We start from the raw sequence: 22,075 nt of genomic DNA, 5'->3' as shown, positions 1-22,075 counted from the left end.
AACTAAGTTGTTAAACATGACTACTCTGTCAAATATGACTACTCTGTTAAATACAGAGCACTACAACCGACTAATTTCGTAATTCAATGGGTTTTCCAGATCTAAACATTCAGAATATGCAGAATAACAAACCAATAATAGAACTGAAATTCAGATCCATAACATATTCCATTGCTAGTTCGACAATTAATTCGAGAAAAATAAAAAAATAAAATTTACCAGTTAATATAGTATAAATTGGTATTCAACTTCGAGAGAAGGGAAATCTCCATGTAGAAATCCGACGGAGGCGGCGACAAGGTGGGGGAGGCGCCGCCGCCAATTGTACCAGGCGTCGATGTGGTGGTGTTCGACGAGGGTGGAGACGATCTCCAACATCGGCGGAGGAGGGCCTCCTACAACGGGTTCGGCCGGCAGCGTTGAAAGATATTGTTGACTCCGGCGGCCGACATTTACAGATCTGAAGAAGAAGATAAAAAAAAAAAAAAAAAAAAAAAAAAAGAGAAAGAACGTGAACAGAGAGAAAGAACGAGAGAATAAAAGAGAGAGAACGCGTGAACAAAGAGAAATATCGAGAGAGTGAAAGAGAGAGAAATAAAATTGTATTAGGTTAAAACTAACACATAGGGGCACTTTAGTCTTATCATGGCTGGTAAGGGGGGTCTCACTAATTTAGATTGGGATATGGGTTATGAAAAAAGTCTTTAAAGTCAATTGGGTTTAGTTCAAAATATTTTTCAAATAAGGGGTGTATTGCATATTTCCCCTTCTTTTATATATAAGACTAGTTAGTTAACTACTATCCAATTAATGTATGGTCACTTTACAAATAAACTCATCAAATGGGACTTATTCATAGAGGGGTTCAGACAAAAAACTCTTTCAGAAAAAAGTCCACACATTGTCCAGAAGTTTGTAAAAAACTAAAATAGCCCCTCACATTTTAATATGCTCAAATTTCATCATTTAATTTAATTTAACATCAATTTGACTCCAAATTTCACAAATTATTCAATTTTGACCCAAAACATACATTTTATTATAATTTCGTCCGTCGCCGGCGTTGACTTTTTTATTTTTTCCTTCCTGATTTTTCCGCCGGTTTCCGGCGTTGAGCTGACTTTTTCGATTTTGTTTTCTTTAACATCTTTTTGCCCTCGTTTAAACAGCAATATTATTGTGGTTGATAGTAATATTAACTATATTACTATTAAACACAGTAATATTAACTATAATACACTTTAACATAGTAATATTGTTATATTAATCTCTAGCACAGTAATATTAACACAACAAAAGTCATTATTATTGTGTACTAGAGTAATATTAATACGCCGAGCGTTCAACAAAGGTAAACATAATAAAAAGGCAAAAGAATTAATATTGATGTGGTTGACAGTAATATTACTGTAACATTACTGCCAACCACGGTAATATTATTGTGTTTACAGTAATATTACAATCGCAGACAGTAATTTTATTAAGTTACTCCGTCAACAACTCAAACAAAACAAAAAAACTCAAAAAATAATAATATTAATATGGTTGACAGTAATATTATTATGTTGACAGTTATTTTACTGTCAACGACAATAATATAATTACCAGTTAATTGCCAATTAAAACTAACAGGCTGTTTGGTTTGCATTTTGTACTTTTCGTAATTAGAAAATTACCAGATAAAATAATATATATATATAATTACAAAAATGTTATTAGGTTTCCTTGCCCTAACATTTATTTATTTTATATAATAAAGATTTAATATTCTGATTAATATTAATTATTAGTGTGTATATATACATTCTCAAGATTAATTATATATATTAATTATTTGTGTGTATATATTTTAATTAATACTGATTATATATACTCTCCAGATTGTTTTAGTTAGATAAACAGAGAGGATTGTGATTCTAATTTTCTTTATACCAATATATATAGGCTGTACGAATCATATGTGTTAGAATCCTTTGGATTCTGACTTTGCAAGGAAACGTGTAAAAGAGTTGTACCACAAGTCTAGATATGCCGTGATATAAGAAGGGGAGTTTCCTTGTGTTTTAATTCTTTTTTAATTTGTCATTAATTGATTAATATTAGGAATTATCTTTATACAAAGAGTTTTCTTATTTTCCAACTTATTCTCCTACGTGAATAAGAATCCCTAACATAATGGATTTTATTTCCTTAGTATTTTAATTAGTATTTTATTAATTGTGGGAATTAGTGTTTGAATAGGAGTTAATATCTTTTAATAAGATTTATATCCTAATATGCCTGATACGTTTTTTTATGTTGGACTCTTGTAGGATTCTTTCATGAGGCTTATAAAAGTGGAGAAAATACACGTTAGTTTTTTGACGTTCTTTTTGGAGAAAACATACCTCTGTTTTCTTTGTTGCCATACGTCTTATTGGAGAGAAACATATACACAGGATATATTTCGTTACTCTCGTTATTTTATTGACGTCTTTTTATCGAGAGAAATCCACAGAGAAAATATCATTGGCTCTCGTTTTTATAGTTCCATCGTGATACGTGATTTTCATAGAAATATATCGGCTTCAAGGCTTTGTGGTGAAGACACCAAGATTCAAGGAGTATCACAAGTTTGCTTCTTCTATACAAAAAGAAAATCAGTTCTTCGGGAGAGGGGCTTAAACAGATCTCGGGAGGAGATCGATCCGCCGACTGAGTGATTCAGCGTTGAAGGGAGTTCAACCGTGCGGAGCAAGAGACGTGCTGCAAATTGAAGATTTATAATTCAGCGTAGTATACAAGAACGGCGTCAACAAAGAGGGAGTCTTTGTATTTTGATTAAGTCCTATTATTGTATTCGTAAAACTAAAAATTAGTAAATTTTATTTGCAGGTCCCCGTGGATGTAGGGTACAATTGTATCCGAACCACATTAAAATTTGTGTCTCGTTTATTTCTGTTTTTACGAATTGCTTCACGAACTGTTGCAACTCTTCACGCAACAGTAACGAAAAACTGAATCTGACACAAATAATTTATATCTGCACGAAATAAATTCTAACAATTGGTATCAGGAGCCTGTCACTAGATACACTTAGTGAGATTTTGGGATTTAATTTTTTAATTTGTTTTGTGCAGATATGTTTCATCGTGAAGGAGCGTCTACAGTACGACCACCTCTCTTGGATGGATCAAATTACTCTTACTGGAAATCGAAGATGAAGATGTTCATCAAGTCCGTCGATGAACGAGCTTGGCGTGCTATCGTGACTGGTTGGACCCCACCCATGGCTAAAGGAACGGATGGTATGCAAACGGTAAAACCAGAAGAAGCATGGACTAATGAAGAGATATCACTTGCCAATTACAACTCAAGGGCGATAAACTCAATTTTCAGTGGCGTTGGTGACAATCAGTTCAAACTGATAGCATCATGTGAATCAGCAAAAAGGGCATGGGAGATCCTACAAGTGACGTATGAAGGCACATCAACAGTTAAAACATCTAAGCTGCAGATGCTAGCCACGAGATTTGAGAGTCTTCATATGGAGGAGGACGAGACGATTGCTGATTTCCACGCTAAGCTGTGTGATATTTCAAATGAATCGTATGCACTAGGTGAACAATACTCGGAAACAAAGTTGGTAAGAAAGGCACTACGTTCATTACCAGAAAGATTCGCCTACAGAGTTGCAGCAATCGAAGAAGTGAGAGATATCAACACACTGAAGCTAGATGAACTCATGGGTAAACTGCAAACCCAAGAAATGAATTTTAGAGCAAATATTCGAGAAAAGAAAAAGGTGAAGAATGTGGCATTCCAAGCTGAAGCTTCCCATGGCATCTCACAAGGCCAAACATTTCATGAGTGTGACATTGATGTTGAAGAATCCTTAGCAATTATGTCAAATAACCTCGAAAGCCTGCGTCAAAAAATTGAAAATAGAGAAAATTCCTCTCAATCAGGTAAGTCTGTTAACCCTAACAAATTTAAAAAGTTTTCTAATAATGGTTATTTTGGTGATGCAAAGTCTAGGAGAAAGCAATGTCGAGAGTGTGGGGGTTTTGGACATATTCAGGCCGAGTGTGCGAACACTTTGAAGAAAAACAAGATGTCACTCACCACTGTTTGGAGTGATAAAGAGGACAGTGATGAGGATGAGAACAACAAAGGAGATCAAACCACTAACTTTATGGCATTCAGCGGCACTACTTCGATGAGCAGAACCGAGGGACGAACTGTTGCAACAGTCTGTCCGACAGATTTCAGGTATGATGAATTATCTTTAAATAAGGAAAATAGTCTGACTTCATCATTTAATTTTGCAGGTGAATCTGAGAGCAGTAGTGATGATGAAGAGCCAACCCTCGAAGAGGTGAAAGATGTATATGAAAAAATGTACCGGAAGTGGCTTGAAGTATCTGAGGTAAATAAGCGCCTTGAAAATGATAAGCATGTTCTCATAGAGGAAAATAAAGTGTTAAAGGTAAGAATTTCTACTCTTGAACAAAATGTTATTTCTTCCAGTAGAGAAATAGATAGCTTGCAGGCTAAATTTGCTCAAACCCAAGATGTTATTTCTAAGTTTAATACTGGTAGAGTAACTTTGAATGAAATTTTGAACAAAAATCAGCCGAACTACTGTCGTATAGGTATAGGGGGTAATCAGCTATCTAATGATGCATTGAAACAGAAAGAAGATCCAAAAAGAAAAATCAATTTTGTTAAACAATCCACTGTTTCACAAACTGTTGCGACAGTTGCACCAACACAGCCATTTCAAAGAAAAGTTTTTGTTCCTACCTGTCATTTTTGTCATGTTTCTGGTCATATACGACCCAGGTGTTTTAAGTACTTGAAAATGGTTAAAAGAATAATGGCCCGCTCACCACTTTCCGCTAAAATTGATCACACTTTTGTGTCGTCTCAAAAACCCAAGATAAAGGTTGATTTAGTGAATAAAACTCAACAAAAAATCTGGGTAAAGAAGTCTGATCTTAATTGTTTATCTGCCATTACTTCTTTAAACTCATGTGATGATAGTACTAACTGTTCCAACAGTTCTGGTGACAAAGCTAGTTTTGGGAATAAAAAACTTGGTAATCTGAATTGTGATAATTTGAATGCGAAAAATAAGTTTATGAATCCTATTCAGCATTCGAGAACTAAGCTTACTGATATTTGTCATTGTTTCATAAGGGGCTTGGTCGAAAAGGGGGTTGTCTCAATTGATTATGGTGCAACGGAGAATGAATTAACTGATGCTTTTGCAAAAACCATTGATGCACAGAAATTTGATTCCTTGCGAAAATCGCTTGGAATTTATGTTGTTTAATCTGATGCAGTTGCATGAACTGTTGCAACAGTCTGTGTGTCCAGACTTGCAACTTTTAGAGGTAGGACACTTCATATGTTTTTGCATCTCATATAGGACCTGCATTAAGCATACTGCATATGATTGAGACAAATGTGAATTTGATACTTCGTGTATTTCTAAATTTTGTGGGGTAGAACTTCACCAATTCCCAAAATGATTACTTAAAAGGCTCCAACTTATTTATTTCTCTGAATAGTCTTGTCATGGTTGGATGTTTTTATAGGGAAAAGCTGCCTCTTTTAATGAGTGAAAGCTACTCTTGAACTACTGTTATTAATATATATATATCTATAACCATTTGGTCAGTGAATAGTTCGAAGCCTTTTTGAGTCGAGCCAGTAAATCACGTGGCCGAAAGCTCGCTACAAGGCTCAATTAGAAAGCCCAGGGAACTACACATTGCACGGCCAATATAAATTATATATATGGTCAGTGAATAGTTCGAAGCCTAGTTGAGTCGAGCCAGTAAACCACTTGACCGAACACTTACTACAAAGCTCAATTAGAAAGCCCAGGGGACTACACATTGCACGACCAACATAATCTCGTTCCTTTTAATTGCTCTATTTTTCATGGGAAAAAGCTACCATTAGACGTGTGTGTACGCTACCTAATAAGAGCATCTTTGTGTTTGACTTGGGATTATTAAGTTTATTGGTTGCATTGGCAGTCGGATTTTTGGGGATTGCGCTTATCGTGAATGTGAAGATAAATCCCATATGTTTTGTTTGTCCATGCAGTATCCTATTCACATATGTCTCTTCACTCATGTCTATTTCTCATGTTTACTTTTTGTACTGCATTAGGCATTATTTAAAAAAAAAAAAAAAAAAAAAAAAAGGAGAGAGAGAGACGGGATTTTTGTTTATGTGCCGGTTAAATTTGATTTTTTTTGTTGCAACCGGATCGATTGGGCTTACTCTTCACATTTCCACGTTTCTTATGAAGTTTGGCAAAGTCTGTAGTCTTTGCTATTTAATGTTGGATTTGATATCACTATCCTTTGATTTTCGCATTGCAATTATCGTGTGGTATTGAGCTTGTGAGTTTGTGATTTTCTGTGCACGTTATGTATAGTGATTCTTCTCACTTCCTTCCAAGATTCTCTCTTCGTTTTGATCTTTTTGTTAAGTGTTTGAACAGCTTGCTTGAATCATCAAGATCATTAGTCCATGTTGAGTTATCTCTGCATGGTGATTGCCCAGAAAGGGGGAGAAAAGAACAGGAGAAAAGAACAGTAACGATGGCATGAACACAGGGGGAGTTCAGACAACTGTTGAAACAGTGCATGAGACAGTTGCTGGGCAGAAATATAGGACAAATAATAAGCATTGTGAAGAGAAGTTGTTTCTGCTACTGCATATCCTTTTAACTCGTGCTTATCTGAACGAATTATCTGCTTTTATTTTGGAACTATGGTTTATTTACGGTTTACACTATCTGGTGAACTGTTTGATAAACTGTTGCAACAGTTTATATGTGCCGATGTTATTCTGAATTTGCTAACCCTTGTTCATGCAGGTATCACATATTTAGGGGGAGTAAATATTCTGACCAATCAATGCCAAAGGGGGAGAGTGTTAGAATCTCGGTGGGATTCTAAGTCCACAACACCAAGTGGAATTCTGTGGAGATGTGTATTAATATGAGGAACATATTTTCCTTAGTTATCTCATTAGATAATTTGAGAAGATATAAATTATCTCTCCACACTAACACCTGAACGTGTGTATTCAAAAGAGAAGGAATTTCATTTTTTCTAATATTGTGTTTATTGTCATTAATTGGTTTAGATCTTCACAAGAATGAAGTCATTTACAAGAGGAGCTGCCTAAGGATCATTCACAGAGGGAGATACACATGCAGGGGGAGCTGACTCCGTTGTGAACCACCTGCCGAAGCCACTACTGTGGGAGCAGTTGCTGAAACTGTGGCACTTACTATTACAGCAGTTGATGCTACTCTTGTTGAAAAGAGTTGATGATGATCTTTAGTTTTATTTTCTTCCATCTAATCGTTACTGATTGTATTATTTTCAGGTTATTTTACTCAGGGGGAGAAAATGATTATAATCAATAAACGATAAAGGGGGAGATTGTTAGAATCCTTTGGATTCTGACTTTGCAAGGAAACGTGTAAAAGAGTTGTACCACAAGTCTAGATATGCCGTGATATAAGAAGGGGAGTTTCCTTGTGTTTTAATTCTTTTTTAATTTGTCATTAATTGATTAATATTAGGAATTATCTTTATACAAAGAGTTTTCTTATTTTCCAACTTATTCTCCTACGTGAATAAGAATCCCTAACATAATGGATTTTATTTCCTTAGTATTTTAATTAGTATTTTATTAATTGTGGGAATTAGTGTTTGAATAGGAGTTAATATCTTTTAATAAGATTTATATCCTAATATGCCTGATACGTTTTTTTATGTTGGACTCTTGTAGGATTCTTTCATGAGGCTTATAAAAGTGGAGAAAATACACGTTAGTTTTTTGACGTTCTTTTTGGAGAAAACATACCTCTGTTTTCTTTGTTGCCATACGTCTTATTGGAGAGAAACATATACACAGGATATATTTCGTTACTCTCGTTATTTTATTGACGTCTTTTTATCGAGAGAAATCCACAGAGAAAATATCATTGGCTCTCGTTTTTATAGTTCCATCGTGATACGTGATTTTCATAGAAATATATCGGCTTCAAGGCTTTGTGGTGAAGACACCAAGATTCAAGGAGTATCACAAGTTTGCTTTTTCTATACAAAAAGAAAATCAGTTCTTCGGGAGAGGGGCTTAAACAGATCTCGGGAGGAGATCGATCCGCCGACTGAGTGATTCAGCGTTGAAGGGAGTTCAACCGTGCGGAGCAAGAGACGTGCTGCAAATTGAAGATTTATAATTCAGCGTAGTATACAAGAACGGCGTCAACAAAGAGGGAGTCTTTGTATTTTGATTAAGTCCTATTATTGTATTCGTAAAACTAAAAATTAGTAAATTTTATTTGCAGGTCCCCGTGGATGTAGGGTACAATTGTATCCGAACCACATTAAAATTTGTGTCTCGTTTATTTCTGTTTTTACGAACTGCTTCACGAACTGTTGCAACTCTTCACGCAACAGTAACGAAAAACTGAATCTGACACAAATAATTTATATCTGCACGAAATAAATTCTAACAATATGCATACTTTGGAACGACCTTTGTGCCAAGCAATTTATCGAAATGAGTATCTACGTTGTTCTAAATGTAATAAAGAGCGTAGTTAAAAAGTATTATTTTGTAAAATAACAAAGATAAATGGGGAGATGAGTGACAACCCCGTAGTTTTGAAAATATATATAAGGAGGATTAATAAATTTTTCCTTCCTAGTTAAAAACTCAAATTCTAATATTAATTAGTGAGATCCCCTGGACAACTTGAAGTACCCTATTTTACCCTTTTAGTTTTAATTCAATATATGCCCTAATCTCCTAATCTTATCTCCTCACTCACACGTTCCCACACCGCGCCGTTGTCTCCCTCTCTCGCAGATTTGGCTTCCCCCCGCTCTCTCTCTCTCTCTCTCTCTCTCTCTCTCTCTCTCTCTCTCTCTCTCTCTCTCTCTCTCTCTCTCTCTCTCTCTCTCTCTCTCTCTCTCTCTCTCTCTCTCTCTCTCTCTCTCCCTCTTTCTTACTCTCTCTCGCCAATCTCGCACCGACAAAGAAGAGGAAGAAGAAGCGCAACACAAACTCTCCACCATTCGCTGCGCCGCCACATCACCGTCGAAAAGCTACACCCTCACTCTTCTCCCCGGCGATGGGCCGACATTTACAGATCTGAAGAAGAAGACAAAAAAAAAAAAAAAAAAAAAAAAAAAAGAGAAAGAACGTGAACAGAGAGAAAGAACGAGAGAATAAAAGAGAGAGAACGCGTGAACAAAGAGAAATATCGAGAGAGTGAAAGAGAGAGAAATAAAATTGTATTAGGTTAAAACTAACACATAGGGGCACTTTAGTCTTATCACGGCTGGTAAGGGGGGTCTCACTAATTTAGATTGGGATATGGGTTATGAAAAAAGTCTTTAAAGTCAATTGGGTTTAGTTCAAAATATTTTTCAAATAAGGGGTGTATTGCATATTTCCCCTTCTTTTATATATAAGACTAGTTAGTTAACTACTATCCAATTAATGTATGGTCACTTTACAAATAAACTCATCAAATGGGACTTATTCATAGAGGGGTTCAGACAAAAAACTCTTTCAGAAAAAAGTCCACACATTGTCCAGAAGTTTGTAAAAAACTAAAATAGCCCCTCACATTTTAATATGCTCAAATTTCATCATTTAATTTAATTTAACATCAATTTGACTCCAAATTTCACAAATTATTCAATTTTGACCCAAAACATACATTTTATTATAATTTCGTCCGTCGCCGGCGTTGACTTTTTTATTTTTTCCTTCCTGATTTTTCCGCCGGTTTCCGGCGTTGAGCTGACTTTTTCGATTTTGTTTTCTTTAACATCTTTTTGCCCTCGTTTAAACAGCAATATTATTGTGGTTGATAGTAATATTAACTATATTACTATTAAACACAGTAATATTAACTATAATACACTTTAACATAGTAATATTGTTATATTAATCTCTAGCACAGTAATATTAACACAACAAAAGTCATTATTATTGTGTACTAGAGTAATATTAATACGCCGAGCGTTCAACAAAGGTAAACATAATAAAAAGGCAAAAGAATTAATATTGATGTGGTTGACAGTAATATTACTGTAACATTACTGCCAACCACGGTAATATTATTGTGTTTACAGTAATATTACAATCGCAGACAGTAATTTTATTAAGTTACTCCGTCAACAACTCAAACAAAACAAAAAAACTCAAAAAATAATAATATTAATATGGTTGACAGTAATATTATTATGTTGACAGTTATTTTACTGTCAACGACAATAATATAATTACCAGTTAATTGCCAATTAAAACTAACAGGCTGTTTGGTTTGCATTTTGTACTTTTCGTAATTAGAAAATTACCAGATAAAATAATATATATATATAATTACAAAAATGTTATTAGGTTTCCTTGCCCTAACATTTATTTATTTTATATAATAAAGATTTAATATTCTGATTAATATTAATTATTAGTGTGTATATATACATTCTCAAGATTAATTATATATATTAATTATTTGTGTGTATATATTTTAATTAATACTGATTATATATACTCTCCAGATTGTTTTAGTTAGATAAACAGAGAGGATTGTGATTCTAATTTTCTTTATACCAATATATATAGGCTGTACGAATCATATGCATACTTTGGAACGACCTTTGTGCCAAGCAATTTATCGAAATGAGTATCTACGTTGTTCTAAATGTAATAAAGAGCGTAGTTAAAAAGTATTATTTTGTAAAATAACAAAGATAAATGGGGAGATGAGTGACAACCCCGTAGTTTTGAAAATATATATAAGGAGGATTAATAAATTTTTCCTTCCTAGTTAAAAACTCAAATTCTAATATTAATTAGTGAGATCCCCTGGACAACTTGAAGTACCCTATTTTACCCTTTTAGTTTTAATTCAATATATGCCCTAATCTCCTAATCTTATCTCCTCACTCACACGTTCCCACACCGCGCCGTTGTCTCCCTCTCTCGCAGATTTGGCTTCCCCCCCTCTCTCTCTCTCTCTCTCTCTCTCTCTCTCTCTCTCTCTCTCTCTCTCTCTCTCTCTCCCTCTTTCTTACTCTCTCTCGCCGATCTCGCACCGACAAAGAAGAGGAAGAAGAAGCGCAACACAAACTCTCCACCATTCGCTGCGCCGCCACATCACCGTCGAAAAGCTACACCTCACTCTTCTCCCCGGCGATGGCATCAGCCCCGAAGTCATCTCTAGCTAGGAGTGCCCTACAACAAGTAGGTTCCATCGAATGAATCAAAGAGAATCGAATTTATTAGAAAATTAATGAGAATTTGCAGAGAATATTTTCTGTGTTGATTGAATGATTTGATTTTATGAGGTTTTGTGTGCTGCTTTCTGAAGTTGGATTTTCAACTTTCCCTTTCTCTATTCGGTACAGCAATTGTTTAAGGATTTGAAGAAATTAATTAATTAATTTTAATTAATTAATTGATGGTTCTGTTCATGTTGTTAATCTATCAACTAGAAAGGTGTTTTTTGTTCACCTTTTATTTTATTATATTTTATTTTATATATCTTTTGTTGGCACAAAATTGTAGTTTCTCTTGGGTAATGAATGATTTAATGGTGTCTCAAATTGCAGGTTATTGGTTCGTTGACTAAACATTCAAGTTCAGTTGAGTTTGCTGCTTTTGAACCAAGGTTTATAACAGCTCCAAAAAATTATTTATTATCCTTGATAATAGTTCCTTTAGCTCTATTATGATATGAATCTTTTGGTAGTCATATATAGTCATGTAATATGTAGTAATTTATATTTATATATGCCTATGTAGTAACATGTCGTAATATATAGTTATATATAACTTATGTAGTAACATGTAGTTATGTATGAGTTATGTGAGGAGTATATGCTGGTGATGTGTATGTATATTAGTAGGTGATAGTGTGTGTGCATATTCAAATTTGAAGCAAAATTCGTTGTTTATTTATGTTTTTTTTTTTCTTTTTTCGCATGTCTTGGTGACTTTTGCTCTATTACAAAATGTCCATGTTTTCTGGTAATGTCGTGGATGCTTTTTTTCTATTTAAGGTATTCAAAATTGCTCTCTTATCTTGTTCATTTTTGTTATAAATCATATGTCATTTATTTTTTTGTATTTATTTGAAGACGATCTAAAATGCCTCATGTTTGAGAGCTTTGTTTGTGTGTAGTAGAAACTTAATCAGTAGTGAGTAGTGGTTACTTAGATGGGTAATTTGAGTCAGGTGAATATACAGTTATATGTAGTCATATACAATTATATATAGTCATGTATAGTCATGGCTACATATAACTATACATTGCTATAGAACTTGTGGTATACTATAGTCATTTGTAGTCGATTTCAGTACAGTAAATTTATCAAAGAAAAAAAAAGTTCATGTTTTTTGTATTTTTCATGTAATCTAACTCGCATGTTCCATTTTACTCTTTAACTCGTATTTTTTTGTCGCAAGTTTTGCTTTTATTATAATTTTATGAGATGCAGAGAATAAGATGCGGTGAAGTGCCTTGTGAAGTTAGATTCATGTTACAGTAGTCTAGACTGTATGTCACTATATATAACTATAAGTCACATGTATAGGTTTTTTAATGTACAATAATATATTTTTATGTTTGAAGAATATATGCATGTAATTGTGTTTTTTTATTTTTTGTTTGTTAGTTGATTTATATATGAAGATCCAAATTGTGAATTTTGTTGTTGGTGTAGATGAAATTTAGAGTAAAAAGATAGTACGTTACTACATATAACTATACATGACTATTGAACTTGTAGTACACTGTAGTCATGTGTAGTATACTTTCAGTAGAGTAATTTTACCAAAATTCGAATTAATAAAAAATATTAAAAAATTAAAAAATTAAAAAATTAAAAAAATTAAAAATTAAAAAAATTAAAAATTACAAAAATTAAAAATTAAAAAAATTAAAAATTAAAAAAAATTAAAAATTAAAAAAAGTAAACAAATTAAACAAATTAAAAAAATTGAAATATTAAAAAAAAATTTTGTATAAAAAAATATAATAATAATAAGGAGTCTTAGGATATAGGTCCCTGGTGACTAAATTTATTAGAACTAAATGACAAGTCTAACTAAACAAATGCTTCGTCCTTTATAAATTTTATTCCAAAAATGCCCTCCACGCACAAAATATGAAATTTGCACCAAATAATATTTAAACTGCATTTATCATTTTTTATTATGCATTTAATATTTTCATTTTGCATCGAACATTTTTTTTAATTTTTTTACGTAGAACACATTACTTTTTATTATTATTATTATTATTCATTTTCGTATTCTTTCATTAGGAATCTATTTTTTCCATTCTTTTCTACGTAATATTGAAAATTATGAATTTTAAAAAGAAAATCGGTCTCAGTCATATAGACACCCATAGGAAACTGTAGTAATCCATAGTAACCCGTAGTAATCCATAGACATCTGGGATAGCATATTCTTGAAACCCTAGCCTCTCATTTTAACCCTAGCCGTCAGACACCCATAGTAACCCATAGACATCAACTCGATAAACCTTGGATCCATCCCACCAAACCCTAAATCCACCCACCAAACCCTAGATCTGTTACGCCCAAGGCCACCCATCCCATCCACGCCACTAAGGATACCACCCACCCCCAACCACGCCGCCATCATCTACCCCAGCATCACCGCGCCACCGATACCATTCTCTAACTCCGAGCGCCGCCGCTGGCCAGCGTCACCCTCGAATTCCGAGCGCCGCACGACCACAACGGCTCCCCATCGTCGTCGCTTACTTACCTTCATAACTACCTTCCCCATGCTGCCGCCTCCACCGCTATGGTCGTCGCCATAGCCACCACCTTCTTCAAGCAGGGAGTGGTGGGCGAGAGAGAGTGAGATTGAGCGAGAGAGAGCCAGAGAAAGCGAGAAGAAGAGAGAAGAAGAAGAAGAAGAAGAAGAAGAAGAAGAAGAAGAAGAAGAAGAAGAAGAAGAAGAAGAAGAAGAAGAAGAAGAAGAAGAAGAAGAAGAAGAAGAAGAAGAAGAGAAGAGATCTGACGGAGAAACGTAAATAATTAATTTTTAAGATTTAGTGTATAAGGGTAAGATAGGGATTAAATTTTTTTTAGGGATATGAGGCATATATTATTTCAAATTAGGGACTTAATTAAAAAAATGATTTAAACTTGTCATTTAGTTCAAATTATGTTTTGTTTGAAGGGCTCCTAGCATATTACCCCTAATAATAAACAAATAGTGCAATATATATACAGGAATAAAAAAATATTAAAAAGAAATCATAATATATGCAGTACAAAAGATACTAAAAGCAGGTCCAAATGCTAAATACAGTTGGTGAAAATGCTGAATGCAGTTGGACGAAAATTGCACATAAGGGCATAATAGTACTTTTACCTCTCCAGGGGGTATCTCAAAGGAAGAATTTTAGGGGTGGACTTATCCCTATATATATATATTTTCCATATAAGGGGTGTATATAAATGGACCCAAAATAAATTTCACATGTTGATTATAAATTCCACACATGTTTGACAATTGCAATCGTCAAACCGACACCAGTCACATCCGAAACACACATTTCTCGAAACCTCCACATTTTGAATCTCTTGGACAACCTCTGCATACTTTTCAACTTCCTCGCTCCTCAGCATCATCGCAAGTTAACCTAGAAAATTGAAAAGAAAAATTAACAAATGACCAATTATGATTTTAATCTCATTTTTCATTTATTTTTTTCATGTTTACAAAGTAAACTATCAGTGCTATCTAATATAATTAAGATGTCTATCCAATACATAGTTGCACATCTTCATTTTAACATAAACTATAATCCATTGTGAGTAGAGCCTAATTGTATTTAACATTCCTCATGCATGCATGCAAACTACTTCTCAATGAAGTTTTGCACGTGCAATTTTTCATGATTGAATGACAATTAAGATTTTTTTTCTTACCGAAGGTCGGATAGTTACTGCTTCCCCAATTTCAGACCGGGTAGCTCGCAAACCCATGATGAAATAGGTCCTATGTGCAAGGTGCTTACCAATAGGCTACCTAGTTTTGTTTAAATTAAGATTCAAACACTTCTACGACCATGATTAACAATTCGGCATGTGTATATTTGTCAATAAATTAATATGTAATTTCCATCTTTGTAGAGAGTGAAGTTAATACTTACGAGTGGTTTGGGACATCTGAACATCTCCAGTTATTGTTGGCAATTGAGCTTGATGGTAGATCTTGATACCCTCTTTATTCCGAAGAATAAATCTACGTTCTTTATTACATTGAGAACAACGTAGAAACTCGTCTCGATGAATTACTTGGCGCAAAGGTCTTTGGAAAGTATGCGTATGGTACTTCAGCAAACATGTCCTCCATAAAGCTATTTTATGCCCATCGTGACTAAACACCCAAATCTGGCTCTTCCAATTGTTATGTGCATTAGTTCTCCCAGCATGTCTCGCAAATTCAATTGGAGATATATTAACTGCAACATATAATTAATTAAAACTCATTAACTCAATGAAGTCACACATAATAACACGATATTCAAGTAAAAGAACTTGATTATATCATGTATTTTATTAGTTGATTAAAATATGTTATTTTGTGCAAAAAAATATGAACTGAATATATGCACTCGATCCACATTATTAAACGACTATTGTAGGAAGGAGATATTGAATTCATATATATGTATACCTTTTGGACAATTGTCCATGCAAGTGCAGTCAATCTCGATTTTGCCTTCAATATAAACTCTGAGTTTTCCAGGCGTGTCGCCATATTTAGGATTTGTACAGCCGCAGTCGATCTCTAAGAATTCTTGTGTGTTTCGGAAGACTCCATGAAATTGGATTAATTCTTCTTGAGTAAACATCTTTGATTCCTTAAATTTCTAGAATGATATCAAGAAAATATTAGAATCACAATCCTTTATGCGCCAAGTAATTCCTTATATGTGAAAATCAATAATAGATGAGTTTTACTCATTAAGGTATTATTATAGAGCACAACTTGTAAATAATTGTATTGGTTTTGGACGTATGAATAGTATTTTTTTATTTATTTATATTAATGTGATAAGAATTAAACTACATTTATTTACTTATCCTATATTTTTTCTTATTTTTATTTGAAGCTTACCCCACCTAAAATATTTCACGGGTCTGCCCCTGCTAGTTTTGTAGACGCTATATCAGGTGATCCTGTACAAGTTAGTGATCTACATATAATAACGCACATGTTTATGTATGCTCGTGGATGTGAATGATTATTTGTATAGATATATGGTGCAGAACCACCCGATGACTTTTACTAGATCGTAACCTCTGCTTTGTCACTATTAGAAAACTTAAAACAAAAGGGTTCACAGACATATATAGTTAGTTACAACATCGTCAAAATTAGCCTAATTTGTGTTTTCAAATTAAATCTATATATGTTGCTTTTTAGATTAATTATAATTTTAGAACAATTCTCTACAATGCCCTTGGATGTTGATTTTAACGATTCATTGATAATAAAATTCATGAATAACAAATGTATTATATGATACGTAAAACAAATTTATTGATTTTATGAATAAAAAAATGAATAAACATCACGTATATATAGAGTCAAACGTATATTTATGTTTATCATGAATCTAGCTAACAAATTTTGCACACATGCAAAAGAACTCAAAGATGTATTCTTAGTTATGTAAAAAGTGATTTCTTCTAAGAAAATTCAAAAAAGGAAAACAAAAACATACCTTGAATTTCTGAAAATAAATGTATTTGAATCCTTTTAAGTCTTGAATACGTGATTTTATGATTTCACTACTGTGTTTATATTTATAGTAGTAAAAGTAGAGAATGCCATTAATTTTATTTTCTTTTTCAAGATTCTCAATAAATACACAATCATGAAAAATTTAAAACTAAATTAATTATTTTTTTCCCATAATAGATTTTAACGGTATAAATAATTTAATGCATAACTTTTTCTACATATCCTCGTAAGTGACAAAAAGTATAGTTCACATAATTAAGTGAAGCAAAGCAACTTCAAGTAATTACTAAAATAACCAACACCTATTGCATCGATCTATCGTTATATTAATTAGATAAGACTAGTATCTCACCCGTGCGATATACGGTGCTCACCTTCGAGAACAAAATCACTATTCAATAATTTAGGGTCGTAAAGAAAAATATTTCAAAATAAATATAAAACTAATATAAGTTAAGATGTTGGATAAACAAAAAAATCGGTACCAAAGCAATATATTATATTTTTTTTTAAACTTAAGCATAAAATAATCTGTTCGACATGTCTTCCAGATGAAAATACTATAACTAATCTGTTCGACATGTCTTCCAGATGAAAATACTAAGACTAACTAAGTTAATGGAACTAAATGAATTGCACCATCTGGTCCACAGAAATCAAAAAGTACACAGTAGTTAACCTGCAAAATTTACGTATTTCGCATTAATTCAGTTCAATGCATTTCTGAAACAACAATCACAATAATCATGTGTAATTAAATAATATTTACATTATAGTACTTACCAAAAGCGACTGCAGCTAATATGCTAGAAATAAAAATCACATGCAAATATACATAAATAAAATGAGCACATACACACATTAATAAGACAAAATATAGTTATAATACGATAAATAGTGGATGGCATGCATGTTATATATCTTCATATATTCTGAAATACTTCTTTATACGCCTGGGTAGATACAAACCGACGTGGGAAAGTGGTTGATCCTGACTCTTATTGATGGTCATTGCGAAGGAAACCATCAATTGAAATTGTAAGATGATCTTCCAAATGAAAATGCTATAACTAACTAAATTAATGAAACCAAACGCATTGTACCATCTCGTAGGTCCATATAAATCAAAATGTACATAGTTAACCTGCAAAGTTTACGTATTTCGCATGAATTCAGTTCAATGCATTACTGAAACAACAATTACAATAATCATGTATAATTAAACAACATTTACATCATAGTACTTACCAAAAGCGTTTGCAACGGATATGCTAGAAATAAAAAATGACGTGCAAATATACCTAAACAAAAAGCATAAACACATTAATAAGATAAAATATAGTTATAATAAGATAAATTGTCGATGGCATGCATGATCTTTACCTTCATATACCCTGAAATACTTCTTTATGCATCATGTTCCTAGTAGAACTCGATAATCCACCGGATTCGGACTTGTTTAGGATCTTTATGCCAGATTTACTCTTGACTCTCGAGAGTGCTACATACAACTGAATGTGGTTGAATACATGCCTGAGTAGATACAAACTAACGTGGGAAAGTGTTTGAGCTTGACTCTTGTTGATGGTCATTGCGAAGGAAACCATCAATGGAAATTGTCGCCTTTAGGAACTTAATGGGCAAAGTAGAGTATTAGCTAAGGGGATTTTTTCTAATTACTTTTTTGAGGGGAATTTTCCTTAACTATATTTTCTAGATGTGGAGTTTTTGATAATTTTCCCTTATGTATATTATGTGCATATCTACACTAAAAAAATTATACGTACCCTTCTTTTTTTTTTTTTTTTTGGTTGAATTCCAAAAGCACCCATGACAAGAGAACTTATTTAAAAACGGGATATTCAATTTTTTTGTTTTCCAAATATATTCGCTCATCAACACTTATATATGCAACGAAGGAAACTCTATTATATATATCAGAAGTACGCATAACTCTTGAAACCCTAATTCTCCCAAATTTCATGATGTAAACCTTATTTTAGCTCCAATTTCAGTAATTAAGCAATTTTGACTCTCAACTAAATTTTGACCGTCACCGCCGGTCTCCAACTTGACAAGTCACCCAACTTAATATTAATTCCCAACCAATTGTCGAACTAGCTTAGCTCCCAAAAACCAAAAAAAAAAACAACAATGGATGAGTTATATATATTAGCATTTTTTTCAGTCTCAATTTTGTTAATGTCCATTTTCTGGCACATCAAATTCTTACAAGGAACAGCTCCTCCATTGCACCAGGGCCACGTGGACTTCCAATCCTCGGATATTTGCCGTTTCTAATCGATAAAAACTTAGCAAACAAGTTCACATTTTTTGGGCATAAATATGGTCCAATCTTTAAGCTCGATCTCGGTAACAAACTATGCATTGTGATCAGTTCGCCATCTCTTGTGAAAGAGGTGGTCCGTGAAAAAGACGGCATTTTGTCGCATAGGGACACTCCAATTCCAGCACTAATTGCGTCTTACGGTGGAAACGACGTTGTGTTTTCGGAGCCGAATTAACATTGGAGAGCGATGAGAAAGATATTTGTTCAAGAAATGATGAGCAACAAAATTAACGGAATCTATAAGATTTTGTGAATTTAACACCATAAGGATGGACGTGTAAGAAAATTCATATTTGAGATGCGTGGATGTATTTACCTAAACATGAGGAGCTAGGTTTTTTTGTGATTTGATTTACCTAAAGGGTGACCATACAATATATTATGTTGATGAATGAATTAATATTGTTTTGAAATCAATAAGACAATAACACTATATAAATACCAAGAAAATAAAAAATAAAAAAATCTTAGACCACCGAAAGAATATAAATATATATTTTCTTTGCCCATTACATACGTTATTCAATGTAGTCCATTTATAGAATTTGACAAAATTGGTACAAGTATTTTTTATTACCCTTAATTTATGTGGATGAATAATATTATTGAGTTAACAATTAGTTTACACACACAACCCTCCATACAACTTTGAGGTTTCAACTTACAAGGGATGAATAGTGAATACTTAACTTTTCTTTAAACTTGTATTCGAGTTTTTTTTTTCTGACTAAATCTTGACAATGGAAATTTTCCTCTCTACGTTATCTGGTGCTGCTCGTCTACCGTATGATTTGCAAGTTATTATACGAGAGTGTATGTTTACCCTGTGCATGCACCTATACGATTGACTGCGAGTTCATTCATGTATTTCCAATCCAAAACAAAGATTTTTATTTTTTTATTTTTTTTATTTTGCTGAATCGACTGAAATAAATGAAGGTGAGAAATACATCGGAGTAAGCACACCATTTAAAGGTATTGAAAAAGAAAATAATTTCTGTAGTTAGGTCAATATTTTTTTAGCTCAAAATAATTCCATCAACTTGTATTAATTAGCTCAATATTTTTTTAAGAAGATGCTTCGATCATGCCTACACGATATTTAATTATGGTCGGTGCCTGTCACAAAGTTATTAGTCATCCGATAACTATTATTATTATTAAGTTAGAAAAATAAAAAATGTTCTAAATTAATTAATTATTTATCCCTACCAAATCAAACCAGAATAAGAAATCAAAGCATATCATATATATCAAAGCATACCAGAATAAGAATCTGAATCCGGACGATGTTCAGAATGAGAAATCGAGAGGACAGCTCGTAGTTTTGGTCAACTACAAAACCTTTAAGGAGGACGAGGATCCCACCAATGTCGATGGGGTCCACAAGGCTCCGGAAGGAACGCCAGCTGGCGGTGGCTTGCTCCTCATTTTTGTCCTCGAAGCTCAGGATTTGGAGGGCAAGAACCATACCAATCCTTCTGCTCGTATACTCTTTCGTGGCGAGGAACACAAAACTAGGGTAAAATATATATATATATATATATATATATATATATATATATATATATATATATATATTTAAACCTCTATAAATTAATACAGTTAGGACCAGAGAAATTCTATTAATTTAACGAATTATTAAATTATTGTGTTAGTAATTTAACATTTTTTCACCGAGTCATGACCGGGAGAAACTATATATATAAATATGATTTAAGACGTAAATTTGTCACAATTTTGTAGGTTGTGAAGAAAAATAGAGATCCGAGATGGGATGAGGAGTTTCAGTTCATGTTGGATGAGCCTCCGACCAATGAAAGGGTTCATATCGAAGTTACGAGTACTTCGAAAAGAATGGGTTTATTGTACCCCAAGGTACACTTACATTCATATTTCTATGAAAAAAGTTTATTGTTGATATAATAAAATTAAAATAAAAAAATAATTATAACCATATTTCGATTTTTTATTTGTTTATTTTTGCGGTCGTAGGAATCTTTGGGGTATGTGGATATATACCTGTCGGATGTTGTGAGCAACAAGAGGATAAACGAGAGGTACCATCTTATCGACTCCAAGAATGGACGGATTCAGATCGAGATGCAGTGGATGACTTTGTCTTGAGGGGCATTTCGGACATTTGTGAATAATAAACAACATATGCAGCAATGAATTGTTTGATTTTAGGAATGATTTTCTGTAGTTTTTCGTTACTTATTTTTGCAAGTGTTTGGATACGATCGTAATTAGTTTGAACTTTTATTTTTTTAGGAGGAATCATTCATCCGATTTGTTTCAAGTTATTTTCAAATTTTAATTTTAATTCGTCGTTGTGAATTTGAAATTTAACATATTTATAACGTGAGTATCTCAAATTCATTCATTTCAAATTCTTGGACAATCACCAACGCGAATCGGGATTTCGGGTTTCGGGTTTCGGTTTTTGAGTTTCGAATTTCGGGTTCCGGGTTTCGGGTTTTCGGTCTTCGGGTTTTCGGGTTTCGGGTTTTCGGGGGTTTGCGGATTTGGTGAGGCGCGCTGGAGAGCTCGCGCAATTTGGTGGAACGCGTTGAAATTCTCGCGCGATTTGGTTAAGCGCGTCAAAATCTACGCGCAATTTGGTGAATAGTAGTAAAAGTTGTGCGCGATCTGAGGTAAGCGCGCGCTCCGAGGCAGGATTGGGAAGGCGCGCGCGCATGCATGGGAAGGCGCGCGTGCCGGGGCTGCTGAAAGGTCCCCAAGCGCGTGTGAGCACGCGCTTCTCAATAAAAAAAAAAATTTGCTGGTCGCGCGCTCTGCTCAATTGGCGAGTGGCAGTCACGCGCGCCTGCTGTGCACGCGCTCTTCCTCAATTTTTTTTTGGCCACGCACGCGCTCTTCTG

At 33.7% G+C, this 22,075-nt stretch overlaps 2 protein-coding genes and 1 long non-coding RNA gene across 3 annotated transcripts in view; 2 read left to right on the top strand and 1 right to left on the bottom strand.

The window, feature by feature from the left end:
* The window catches only part of LOC105954506 (ATP-dependent Clp protease ATP-binding subunit CLPT2, chloroplastic), a 93,866-nt gene that overhangs the window by 28,220 nt on the left and 43,571 nt on the right, over positions 1-22,075 (top strand). The window lies entirely within an intron of this gene.
* Positions 15,244-16,865, bottom strand: LOC148770683 (uncharacterized). Its single transcript, XR_016031271.1, has 3 exons — positions 16,821-16,865; positions 15,767-15,962; positions 15,244-15,551 (listed from the first exon to the last, which is right to left on the bottom strand). It is a non-coding gene; the product is annotated as an uncharacterized LOC148770683 (long non-coding RNA).
* LOC105954507 (synaptotagmin-2-like) lies at positions 19,931-21,545 on the top strand. Its single transcript, XM_088818281.1, has 4 exons — positions 19,931-20,003; positions 20,450-20,712; positions 20,937-21,068; positions 21,186-21,545. Exons 1-4 carry the CDS (start codon positions 19,931-19,933, stop codon positions 21,315-21,317), a joined length of 600 nt encoding a protein of 199 aa, XP_088674407.1. The 3' UTR covers positions 21,318-21,545.

This window comes from Erythranthe guttata, chromosome 5 (genome assembly GCF_056151865.1).
Source record: "Erythranthe guttata isolate IM_541 chromosome 5, IM_541, whole genome shotgun sequence".
In the NCBI taxonomy this organism is placed as follows: domain Eukaryota; kingdom Viridiplantae; phylum Streptophyta; class Magnoliopsida; order Lamiales; family Phrymaceae; genus Erythranthe; species Erythranthe guttata.
Note: the sequence above shows the minus strand (reverse complement) of the source record. Positions and strands in the feature narration are given on the sequence as shown.